At 42.7% G+C, this 13129-nt stretch overlaps 1 protein-coding gene across 2 annotated transcripts in view; it reads left to right on the top strand.

The window, feature by feature from the left end:
- ARSB (arylsulfatase B) overlaps nt 1-13129 on the top strand; it is a 104945-nt gene that overhangs the window by 64104 nt on the left and 27712 nt on the right. For both annotated transcript variants that reach the window (XM_014571538.3, XM_075932330.1), the window contains one exon: nt 9526-9596. In XM_014571538.3, the coding sequence (XP_014427024.2) occupies nt 9526-9596 (71 nt within the window). The remainder of the gene's footprint in view (nt 1-9525; nt 9597-13129) is intronic.

The raw sequence follows: 13129 nt of genomic DNA, 5'->3' as shown, positions 1-13129 counted from the left end.
CACCAGACAATAATAACCTTTCACTCAGTTTTAAAAATATCCCTTGGTTTAAAATGCAGGGTCATCCATACAATATTCTCTCATAACTCAGTTAGCCCTCTGAAACTTATAAATTAGCACAGAATCCTTTGGTTTTTTTACAGAAATACCTCATCCTTTTAAGCGTGCATGTGTGTGTCCAAGAGAGAATGTAATTTAATAGAACATTGTACCTTAAACTGTATCCTAAAGCCCAGAGAATTCTAAGCTTTATTTATAGTTTTAAAAACTTACAAAATAACTAGAAAATATTGAAATACAAAGATAAGGTATTTCAGACAATCATAAATGAACCTTCATATCCTTGAAAAAGCGGTGAGGAGTCCTGTGGCACCTTATAGACTAACTGAAGTGTTGGAGCATAAGCTTTCGTGGGCAAAGACCCGCTTCATCAGATGCATATCCTTGCTATCTTGTGCACTCAATTAGGGTGCATCTATCTTGGCAGCAGCACTATTTCAGGATACTTCTAGTATCTTGAAATAGCGTTTTCCGCTTCTTGACAGCGCACCCATTATTTTGAAATAGCTTTTTAAATAACAGGGATGCTGTTCTGACATTCCAGTAAACCTTGTTCCATGAGGATTAAGGAATATTTTGGAATAGCGTGCTATTTCGAAATATGGTGCTGTGTAGACAGTGCCAAATTTCGAAAGACACGTGATATAAGCTATGCAATTTGTGTAGCTCAAATTGCATTGCTTACTTCAAAGTACAGGTGCAGAGTAGATGCTAAGGCAACATCTGTACTGCAGTGCTATTTCAGGATACCAGAAGTATCCCGAAATAGCTATTCCTCATCTTTTGAGCGCACCGTTATTTCTAACTATAACGGGCTCGCTCTTCTGATGTCCCTGTAAACTTCAATCCACAAGGAGTAAGGATGCTTCGGAATAGTGATTTATTTCAAAATAAGTGCTGTGTAGATAGTGACAATTTTCAAAATAAACTATTTTCATATTTCAAAATAAGATATGCAATTTGAGCTACACAATTTGTATATCTTATTTTGACCTATGGTGCAGTGTAGATGGATCTTAAGGGTGTGTCTAAATTACATGGTTCCATCAACAGAGCCATGTAGATTAGGCGGATTGGCAAAGGGAAAATGAAGCCGCGATTTAAATAACCACGGCTTCATTTAAATGGCTGCTGTGCTCTGCCGACCAGCTTCTGATCAGCTGTTTGTCGGAAGATCAGGGCAGTCGGGATGCGCCGCGGTCGACAAGGAAACCTTTGTAGACTGGCGCAGGTAAACCTGGTTTCATGAGGCATACCTGCGCCAGTCAACAAAGGCTTCCTTGTCGACCGTGGCGCATCCAGACTGCCCCGATCTGCCGACAAACAGCTGATCAGAAGCTGGTCAGCAGAGCGCGGCAGCCATTTAAATTTAAATGAAGTCGCGGTTATTTAAATCGCAGCTTCATTTCCCTCTGCTGATCAGCCTAATCTACATGGCTCCGTCGACAGAGCCATGTAGTTTAGACACACCCCAATGTCCCTGACAAAAACTACAGAGTCCTGGGTGGGCCAGATTGTGCAATCACTCCAGCTGGGGATAGCCTGTTAACTAAGAATTTGAGACCCCTGTAAGCCATATAGGAACGGAGTCCTGTAGCTGGGAATGGTGACCACTAACCTTTCTAGAAGTTTTAAGCCCTATACAAGTGGAGTTTAGGAGCCACAATAGGCAACCATCTCCTTGGCAGGTGTCTGCCTGCTTCCTCCAGGAAGATGCTTTTGCCCTTTCTTTCCTCATGCTGTATAATTTCCTCCTGCTTCTGCAGCTAGTCACATTCCAAAAAAAGGTCTTAAGTGTTGCTGGCTTTCTGCTACTGTGTAAGTAATGATCATTGGTAATGCATACTCTCACTTGGTTAAATTTACAAGTATTTAAATAATACCAAAGGTTATTTAATGATTTCATAATCAATTAATAGTGTGGTAGAATTTAAATTAGGGGCCCTTGGCACCTATAATTTTTTGAAGCCAGTGTGTATCTGGATTCCAGAAGAGGGTGCACATTTACACCATGCGTTGGAGCCAGAACTGTTCACAGTAATAATAGTTGATGTGCATTGACAGAGTGGCACATCTAAGACTTCAAACTGCGTAGCTTATTTTGGCTTTAGCCCTGCTGTGTAGACGTGTCCTTAGTGAGTTAAGAATCCAAAAGGTTCCAAGTCTACCTATGTGGCGGTAAGAGGGAATTGGAATGACACCACTCCAGTTCCGTCTTACCATCACATTGGCAGACTTGGAACCCCTTGGTATTCTTAACTCACTAAGGGCACGTCTACACAGCAGGGCTAAAGCCAAAATAAGCTACGCAACTTGAGCTATGTCAACCGTGTAGCTTAAGTTGAAATAGCTTATTTCAGCTTTTGGCACTGTTTAACAGCAGGAAGTCTGAGAGAGCACTCTTCCTCCAGCTTCCCTTACTGCTCGTAAAATGAGGGTTACAGGAGTCAGAGTAAGAAGCCATACAGCTCAATATTATGTCGAAATAACTGCTTATAGTGTAGACGTGGGCTGTGCCTACACTGGCATGATTTTGCACACATACTTTTAACAGAAAAGTTTTTCCATTAAAAGTATTTGCGCAAGAGAGCATCTATACTGGCATGTGCCTTTGTACAAAAGATTTTGTGCAAAAGCATCCGTGCCAGCGTAGATGCTCTCTTACACAAGAAAGCTCTGATGGCCATTTTAGCCATCGGGCTTTCTTGCGCAAGAAATTAACGTTGCTGTCTACACTGGCCCTCTTGCGCAAGTATTCTTGCGCAAGAGGGCTTATCCCTGAGTGGGAGCGTCACAGTATTTGCGCAAGAACCACTGATTTTGTACATTACAGTGTCAGTGTTCTTGTGCAAATACTTGCGGCCAGTGTAGACAGGTGGCAAGATTTTGCTGCCAATGTAGACACAGCCCCGGACTATGTTATTTCAGAATAATGTTAGTTATTCTGATCATTTTAGTTGCCCTCCCCTATCCTACCTCCTTTTCCCAGACAAGCGAGCGGGTAACCCCTGAGAACTGTCTGTCCGGGGTGGGGGTCGGGTCCCTTTAAGCACAGCCCTCGGCTAGCTTGAGACAGCAGCTCCACGCTCCAAGTCCTAATCTGATGCCCTGCCGGCACTGCTTCCAGCCATCCTTAACCTCGGTTCAGGGTCCACTCAATGTGGACATGCTAGTTCAAATTAGCAAAACGCTAATTTGAACTAGTTTTTAGGTCTAGATGCACTAGTTCGAATTAGCTTAATTCGAATTAGTTAATTCGAACTAAGTTAGTTTGAATTAGTGCTGTAGTTCAGACATACCCTATAAGATTAGTGTACCAACACTGGCAAGGCCAGGAGGTAGCTATAAGGATAACATGGATAGTAGAAAGAAGAAGGGAGCAAGAGGACACTGCAAGGAGCCAGCTGTCCCGGATGGGAAACTCCAGGTAGTGCCTGTAGGCTGCCATGACCATGAAGAACTTCGTGAAGACATTGAGGGCAGTGCTGATGCTGAAGGGAAAGACACACAAATCGGTAATGGGAACTCCCCATCTTCAACTAGAGGAATTTGCGATGAGCCAGGTGGATGTCTATGTGAGGGTATGTGTCTTTCATACTGAAAGCCACAAACCAAGTGCCATGAGGGGGCGGGAGACGGACGGACAATAAGGAGGTGACTGACTATTCTGAAGCAAAACTTGTGTTCTGGAAGTCTGAGTGGTAGTCATGTTACTGTGTAACTTTGAAAACAACAAGGAGTCCTGTGGCACCTTAGGGTAGGTCTACACTTGTACCCTAGTTCGAACTAGGGATGCAAATGCAGGCATTCGAAATAGTCAATGAAACAGGGATTTAAATATCCTGTGCTTCATCAGCATGATCTCGCTGGCGTGTTACTCCGAATGCCAGCTGTTTCAAAAGTGAAAGTGTGCGCCGGGATGTGTTAGTTCGAACCAAACCCCTTGGTACAAACTAACATTACTCCTCAAAAAATATTTAAAACCCTGCTTCATTGACTAACAAATATATAAGATCATGAGCTTTCGTGGGCAAAACTCAGTGAGTGGAGATCCAAATGGGATGAAGAAAACACCTTTGGGGGGGGGGGAGGGGCGACAAGAACAAGGGGGAATAAAAACCATGACCATGACCATGGTTGTGATGTGGCATAGGTTCTATGGCATCCTTTTGGAGGGCAGCAGTCACTTCCTCTCAGAGGATATGGTTCTGGGAAAGGTCTGGAGTGAGGCCATTGGGGATGACAATGAGAAGGGAAGGAGAATTTGATAAGGTTGCCCTGATGGAGGATGCCCAGCACCAAAAAGTTGGAGATAATTCTGCTTTGAATGTGGATGAAAAAGGCAGGATGACCCCAAAGCCGTTTCATTGTATGGCTTGAGGAATGGTAGAAGGTTCACAGGTCTTGAGAAAAGGGTCACTTAGAAGATGACAGGAGGTGGAAACATCAGAAGAAATATGTTGAAGTTGCTGGATGTGGGGGAAGTGAGGTTGATCAGGTGGCTGTTGAAGGATAAGTGGCAAAAGGGAGAGAATAGAAGGACACGAGTTGCTGTCAGTGGGTTAGGGCCAAAGTCTAAATGCCTAGTGGGTGGCATGGGAGCTCTTAAGCGAGAGGAGAGACTCATCTGTCTTGTCACTAAATAGCTTATGATTGTCAGAGGGTGGATCCACAAGTGTTGTCTGGACCTCCTTAAGGAAATCGCTAAGCTGGAGTCAAGAGTCATGATGGAACATCACTCTGAATGCCGAAGAGCATGACACAGAGTTGAGAGCATCAACATCAGCTACCTTGTCCAGCAGCTTTGCCCTCATCCAACAGATGCTGCAAATCACATTGCTTTACCAGAAGCAAAGAGTCCTGAAAGTCCACCAGCTTGAAACAGAACAGGAGATCATACTTTGCAAGGATTGCCAGCTACCAGGCTATGAGGAATTATAGACCTACAGACAAGTATCTCAAGGTCCAGGAATTCCAACTTCTGAGAGTATGGTCAGGAAGGGTGGATTTAAAGTGCTGCTGATGGGTATGTTCAGTGGCCACATGGACTAGAAGGGAGTTGGGCAGAGGGTGGGTAAAGAGAAAGTCCATACCCATAGAAAGCACAAATTAGGGACATTCCACCCACTTCAACTTAGAGGCACAGAAGGCTGGCTATAAGATGGCTTTGTGGATGAGCACAGCGGTACAGAAAGGCCCCAAAGACTTGAGAATGTCAAGGATTTGGCCTGGGAGTCCTGAACATCCTCAAGTAGAAAATTAAGCTCAGCAGCCATGTGACAACACAAGCTCTGGTACTGAGCATGGTTGTCAGCTAGACACAGCAGGAGGATCCAGAGGCTCCTCATGGAAGGTGGTGGAATAGGTAAGAGACGGGCAGTGATGCAATCACAGTAAGGGTCCCAAGTAGGCCAGTTGGGCCAGGCATAGGGATTGCCAGGCATCAGTGGTGCCCAAAGATAGCAAAACCATGGGACTAGTGCCAAGAGTTTGGGCTGTAGGACTAGACAGGAGAGAAAGTTATGTCCAGGTCAGAGTATCACTTAGATTCTGAAGAAGGATCCAGATTCTGAAGAAGGATCCAGTAGAAGTGGGCTCATTGGTGCCAGCACAACCATTGGTACAAGATGAGGTTCGAGAGGATGGCCAATAAGTAGAAGGGGCTCATACATCACCAGAGTCAGTGAAGGATGGGGAACAAGGGTCTTATCCCCTGAATAGGGGAGTCTAGGAAGAGGTGGTGGTCCGGAGCACAGGTCGCAGGTGAGAGGCAGTGTAAGGCAGCATGAACTCCGCCAACAGTGTCAGTGGAGCTAAGCATCCTGGAACGTGCGTGACCGGCTGGAGGGTCTTGTCAGTATTGACAGCAGTGAGGGAGATGGCCCAGGTGCCAGAGCAGAAGACTAGACTGGTGGCATACAACAGGTTTGAGGTGATGCTCCACACAAGCACTCTTAGAAGCAGGAACATCCCCAGCTATGCACAACTTCTCATCTGACCTAACATGGTTGAGGGAGGTAATGCTGGAACAGGGGTTTGGAACAGGTCCCATATGAAGAGAGGCTAAAGACTGGGACTTTTCAGCTTAGAAAAGAGGAGACTGAGGGGGGATATGATAGAGGTCTATAAAAGCACAAGTGGTGTGGAGAGGGTGCATAAAGAAAAGTTTCTCAACCAGATTATATACCTTCCATTCTTGTACTTAAGCCACATGCCTCCCCTGTGGAGTATGCATTCCACTCCCTCGATGTCTGTAGAGTGTTAGCCTTTTATCTACACTCCACCTACAACTTCCAAGCATCTCCCCGGCTCTTCAGTGCCATCGCAGAGCACTGTTTCTTCTCAGCACTGCTCCAAGTGGATCTCCCATTGCTTCTATCCAACAGTAGTCACAGCCCACTCCACACAGGTGGTTTTTCTTGTGGCTGCTCCTTGGCAAGAGATATGACAGGCAGCTACTGGATCCTCCTTCCATACCTTTTCCACTCACTATGCCATAACTGTCCCCTCCCCGCCATGGTGATGCATGCAGCAAATTGGTCTCACTGTCCTACAGACTTGGTCTTCTCAAGAGCTCTCACATTAGCCTCCATACTGAGAGCTGCTTGCTGAGGTTGCCTCAGTGGTCTGAGGTTGCCGTAGTCAGGGAGTCTGCCTAAGTGGCCCTCTGGGCTGCTGGCCAGAAGCTGCCTAGTTAAGTGCCTTCCAGTCAGAGCTGCCTCTGACACCCCACCCTGTCCCAAGCCCCAACTCCCTGCCTAAGGTCACCACCTTCTAATGCCCCAGGTTCCCACCCAAACCCTCTGCACCCCTCCATTTCTCAGGTCACAGCTCCTTCTGAGACACTGCACCCCCTCTTACACTCCTACCCTAGGATAGAATCTATTCCCTCCAATACCCCAATCTCCTGCCCTGGGTTACATTCCCCACCTCACCCCCCCCCCCCCATCATCCAAACTCCCTCTCGGACCCCACACCATCTCCTGCAACCCTATTCCCTACCCCAAGCTCCCTTCTTCACCCAACCTCAATCTCAGACACCATCCTCCCTCCATAGAAAAGTACAACCATTGACTGCTTACCAAAATCTTGAAGTGCCCTCCCCCCCCCCCCATCAAAAATTATTGCCCACTCCTGGGTTAAATGGATTAAGAACTAGTTAACGGACATCTCAAAAAAGTAGATGTCAGTGGGGGATCCTCGTTGAAAGGTGGTGTTTCTATTGGAATTTGGCAAGGATTCGTTCAAGCCACAATTCTATTAAACGTTATCAGTGATCTGAAAATAAATTTAAAGTCGTTACTGAAAAAATTTGCAGGTAACACAGATTAATAGGGAGCGATATTTAGTAATGAAGACAGGATATTTACATAACACTATGGGCAGTCAGTGCAGTATTGCCCTGCCCCCCATTACCACAGGGAGAAGTGTAGGAGATGGGGCAGCATGCCCAGAGCTCCAGGGAGGGAGAGGGCTGTGTGTCTATAGCTTTCCCTGCCCCTGGAGCATTGGGGAGTGTAGGTGCTGGGGGCAGCAACACTCTGCCCTCTGAACGCCTACAGCAGGCATTCAGGGGGCCGAGTGTGAGCAGGGCCACGCCTGGCAGTTTGGGAAGGCAAAGCCTTTCTCTGACTAGGCTACCAGATGCCCATGCATAACACAGTGTGGATTGCTTGGGAACCAGTGCCCATTCAAACAAATTGTGTTTTAATACAGCCAAATGAAAAGTTGTATACATCAAGGAAGGAGGAATACGTGCCGTATATACAGCATGGAAGAATGTATCCTGGAGAACAGTGACTGTGAAAATGATTTAGGGGTGATAGTGCATAGTCACATCAATGAGAGCTTCCAGGCAATCCTATGGGATAAAGGGGTAATGCAATCCACAGATGTATAAATGGGGAGCAGCGAGTCAAGAGTAGAGAGATGATATTAACTTGGCATACACTAGTGCTGAGAGTGATACTGGAATATTTTTCAGGGTTCTGGTGTCTACCTTTTAAAAAGAATGTTGAAAAATGGGAGAGAGTGCAAAAAGAGCCATCAAAATTACACAGTACCTACAGGAGGTCAAACTAATAGTCCCTTCTAGACTTTCATCTCTAGAATCTATCAACAGACCCCCTTCCCAAATGGCCAAAAGGTAAAACAGATGGGCTTAGTAGTGTGGCTGGCCGAATAAACATTTCAAGCTTTGTTGGGCCAAAAGGCGATTCTTCAAAGAGTTTTGACTAAAATGCCCTATAAGTAGTCTCTTAGCTTGTAAGATAGGTCTTTTTTTCCTCAGGCATTGTTATTCATTGCAACAGTGGAGCTATTGCATAGGAAGGAAGGCAGAGTCACAGACAATAAGATCCTAAACCATTCAGGTAAATCCCAACACCTTCAGCTCCACCTCAGACATTTACTAGCAGCTGGTATGAATTACAGAGCAAGAATTTAACAGGCTTTCACTCTGTTTAATGCATCATTTAACAAGTGGGCATTTAAGAGTTGCAGTCTAACCTAATTGCAGTTTCTGGATGGTGTCCAGGTTGAGGCCATTTCCTTAATCAGGAGTGCAACGTATGATACTAATGAGAAATTAAAAGCCTAACATTTTTGATGAATTGTGGGGGAATCTTTCCTTCATGGTAGTTTTGGCACATTAAATTTTTAACATTGGACTCTACTTATATATTAATTGAAGATGGTTGGTTTGTTAAGTAATACAAATAAATACCCTTTACTCTCCAAATTGATACCACCAGTAATTTATCATTTCATTTTTATTCAGAATGTTTATCTACCAAAGATAATACAAAGAGGGAAAATACTAATTCTATAATTAGCTGGTATTGATATTGAATTATACAACATTTTCTGCCAAAATGAAATTGCATTTAGTTTTAACATCTTAAGATTTCTACTGAATGTTCTCTTACTTGTGTTTGTGTTCTAGCTGATGTTTCAAGTCAGAGATTCTTTACTTGTGTTTTAAATGCTGTTGCTTACAATAAAATAATGTACATGCTATCTGAATTGCTGCCTTTGAAGTTCACTATTCTATTATTAAAAATAGTGTGGTATGTTGAATGTTTTTATTTTAATTTCCATAATGAAAACAGACTTTCTAAGTGGCTTGCATGCTGCTTTTCATAGATATGGACTTAAGGAATGTTGGTTGTTTTCAGTGTAATATTTGCTTAATATGTATAGGTCCAATCCTGCCTCCCTTATGAGATTAATAGCCCCTCCCCCTGACTTCTTTGGGACTGCTAACATGACCTTGGAGGCATAGGATTAGGCTAAAATGTTATAGCTACTGGATCAGTAGGTAAACTTCAAATTTAAGGTTTTCTAATAGTTAATGAACAACATTGTTTCCTGTATGTATAACAAAAGAAAGTATTCAAATAGCACATGCAGATTTCTAGTGGACTCAAGAAGGAAATTAATGTTCCCCAATGAATTCTGTTCTAGTGAAGGAAGCCCTTCTCCTAGAAAGGAGCTGCTTCATAACATAGACCCTATGTTTGTGGACACTTCCCCATGTGAGTATGCAATTAATTTCTAGTCATATTAGAGATGCACAGGTTATTATCTGTATAACACATGCTATTTTTTCCTTAAGCAAAGTTTACTCTTTTGTAGGTGAAGAAAGAAAATACTGTACTTAGATACCTTCCATCTGCAAATAAGTCACTGCCTTAAAACCAAGTTGCAATAATCATATCTATCGTGTACTAGCTATACCCTAAATCACTGCCAGACTGTGTTCTTCTTTTCCAAATGTTCTGAAGCACTCCTGTACAAAAAATAATATATTGCAGGCTGTGGCATTATTGAGATAAAACCACATGCCTCAGAGTGGCAGTTATCTCCTAACATCTGCACATTCTATCCTGTCCTATAAAATCATTTATTGACCTTCCAAGTGGAAAACTTTAGTTTGTAAAAGGTTGATGTTCCAAGTCTTGTTGCTATTTTTGGCCATACTATCATGAGTTGAAGCAACAAGTTATGCTGCCCTCTAAATGCTTTCAGTTCTATAAGTCAGCATTTGCTAAGGACAAATAGCTCTTCAAAATTGGCATGGCTCATGGAGATTTTTCACTGGAACATGCCCTTTCCAGAGATTTTGAGGTTTTTGTGTTAATTCAATTAAGATATACAGTAATACAATAAGAACTAAACACTGACTGAGGAAAGCCAGTGCATTGGCATGTAACCAGTGAACATGGCACAAGTCATCCTGTACTAACTGGATGGAATGGTTTAAAATAGGCTGCCAAAATGTACATCTAACTCTGTGTGGCTTCTGCTCTAGGCAGGAGCACATGATGTCTTCTTGGCTGATCACTGCTGCCTGCTGTGATGCTAGCATACAAAGTGGTCAGATTCAGGTTTGGCCTTGCCAATTTCACTCTAAAGAATGCTCTATATAGGCTGCTACAGCCCTCAGGCAGTCCCTGTAAGCTGTTATGCCCAGATATGTTGTTACAGAGGCATACTTTAGAGACAGCCTCTGTCCTTGTGTGGTATTGCAGTGGTTGAACTCAGCTGAAGTGCTCAAGCTAACATATTCCAGGCTTAAATCTGGGAGGGAGGCAGGAGGCATGAAGCTTTCAGTGTGGAGACCTAGGCTTAGCAACTCACTTCTCACATCAGTTCTACAGTGCCTGAGGCTGCTGAAGTTCAATGCTTACTGCAACGACTTCTGTATTTATTCAGGATCTCTCTGTGGTAGTAAATTAAGGGGAGCCATTGTATTGGTTGGTAAGATATGAATGATAATTAAAATGGCCATTGAGCCAAATTGAAATATTGTATGTATATGAATACACACCTCTCTTGTGCATCAGAAATCTAAGTAAATAAATACTTACCCAGATGTCCTTGTTCACTACATGTGGCTTCCCTCACTTCCCTCACACCTCCTCCTTGACCGTGGCAAGTTAGGTTATGACACCCATTTGGCCATGTAGTACCAAATGTACATAGGTACAGGAAAAGACAGGACTAAGCTTTAAATATGTAAGCCTTCAGCTTTTTCCCTAACTTTAATTTTAATTCTCAAAGGGTTATTTAGAAGACATAGCTATACAGCTACTAGATCTTATCAATATTTGTAAGCATTATAAGTATTTTCTCAGCTGCATTATAGGTATCAAAATCTTTCTGCTTCAGATCATAATTTCTTCAGCAAATAATGCATGAGAAATATTTTTGTCTGACAGAGCATATTCATTTATATTATACCTTTAAGCAGTCTTGGTGGCAAGGTTCCGGCTATTCCTATTTGGTCTAACGTTTTGCATGGTACTGAATGCCTACAACTTCTCTTAAGTTAATTGCAGATTGAAGGAGCTGTGTGCTTTGCAGGACATGCTCGTTATTTGGTTAGAATTCTACTTTTGACAGTGATAATGTAGTTGCAGTCTCCCGTAGTCATTAATCTATATAAATTGAGTATTTACATAACTTTAATAAGCATACATATATTTGTACACATCTCAGCCTGTCTCTCAGTAAGTTTCCTTTTTCATTTTCCAAAAAGAGGGTGACATGGTTGGATGGATAGGCCAGAACATTGTTTTTTGAAGCTATATTTTAAATTCACTCAATGAGCGGTGACCTACAAAACTTAGAATAAACCTAAGCGAATCATGGCAAAAGCTGAACTTTTTATCTTCCCATTCTCTCTTTTTCCATCACTGTTAACTACATGAGCATCGTCTGTCATGTAGACCCATAAACTAGGTGTCATTCTTGATTCCTTTTCTTTCTCTTCTACACATTGTACAACCAGGTTTGTTCAGAACTTCCCTCTGCTGAGACAATGCTACTGAGATTCCTTTCCTTTCTAGCCACACTGTTAAAATTCTCATCTAGGCCTTCATGATCTCTCCTTCTTTATTACTGTGACCACCTTATCTTTGGCCTTCCTGACATTCATTTTGCTCTTAAGTCCATTGAAAACACTGCTGCTAAAATCATCTTTCTGACCCTTTCTTCTGACCATGCCGCCCTGCTCACCTCCAAATAGACATTGAAATAGAAAAGTTAAGGCAAGAAAGTTGTGGGACTGTCATGGCTCCTTCCTCACTCTGGCATGATAAATGCAGAAGTGGGGGCCAGCAAAAGTATCCCAAAACCTTATCTACTGGGCTTTGGTATAAAACTTCCCCCCAAAATCTTAACCTAGATTTTGGGAATAAAATCTCCACTGCCACCACCAAAATATGCTAAAGAAATTAGGGGAGAGACCACTTTGGAAATCTCACCCCAAAGTACAAACCAGGACACAAAAATTAACCAATACCAGGTTAATAAAAATAAAAGAGAAAGAACTTTTATTACCATCACAATATTCCTGTTGGAAGCATAATGACTAGATGGAAAAGTAGCAAAATAATATACTCATGGAGAAACTCTGCTATGGGCCTAGAACTTAGTTACAAAGGGAAGCCAAAACAATTTTTAAATGTGCACCGACATCAGATCCCATTTCCCAACCATAAAACATTAAAACCTATCAGATTTATCTAAACTTTACCCTACTTACAGAAAGTGAAAAATGGAGAGAGAGAGAGAGAGAGAGATATGTCTGTCTCTCTCAGTAACTGGAGAGGAACTGCCCCAGAGACAAAGGAGGGAAAAACCCAAAAATTCCTTTGTCCCAGTTTGAAATTCCTACCTACATTTCTATTGGCTGCCTGCCACCTGGTTTAGGTAAGGGACCTAATTAACCCCTTAGCCAGTATCCTGGGGACTAACCCTCATGATCATGACAGGGACAGATTTTGCTTTCTGTTCTACACTGTGAATGTACAAAATGTGGAATAAACTTACACGTTATTTGGGGGTCTGGTTGCAGAATCCATACTTAACAGTTGAATTAGCTGACTTTTTTTTTTCCAGTCAGTGGAAAATACAGATCTCATGATCAATGTGTCTTCCACAGTTATGACTGCAAATCATGAAATGGAAGAGGCATGAAGCCAAAAAAACGTTTAATAAAACATGTACATTCTTACCAGATTACCATTTGAAACAAATCGATAGGGAACAAATATTATTATAC

The sequence above is a fragment of the Pelodiscus sinensis genome, chromosome 6 (assembly GCF_049634645.1).
Source record: "Pelodiscus sinensis isolate JC-2024 chromosome 6, ASM4963464v1, whole genome shotgun sequence".
Lineage (NCBI taxonomy): Eukaryota > Metazoa > Chordata > Testudines > Trionychidae > Pelodiscus > Pelodiscus sinensis.
The sequence above is the reverse complement of the archived record's forward strand: the minus strand, read 5'-3'. Positions and strand labels throughout refer to the sequence as shown.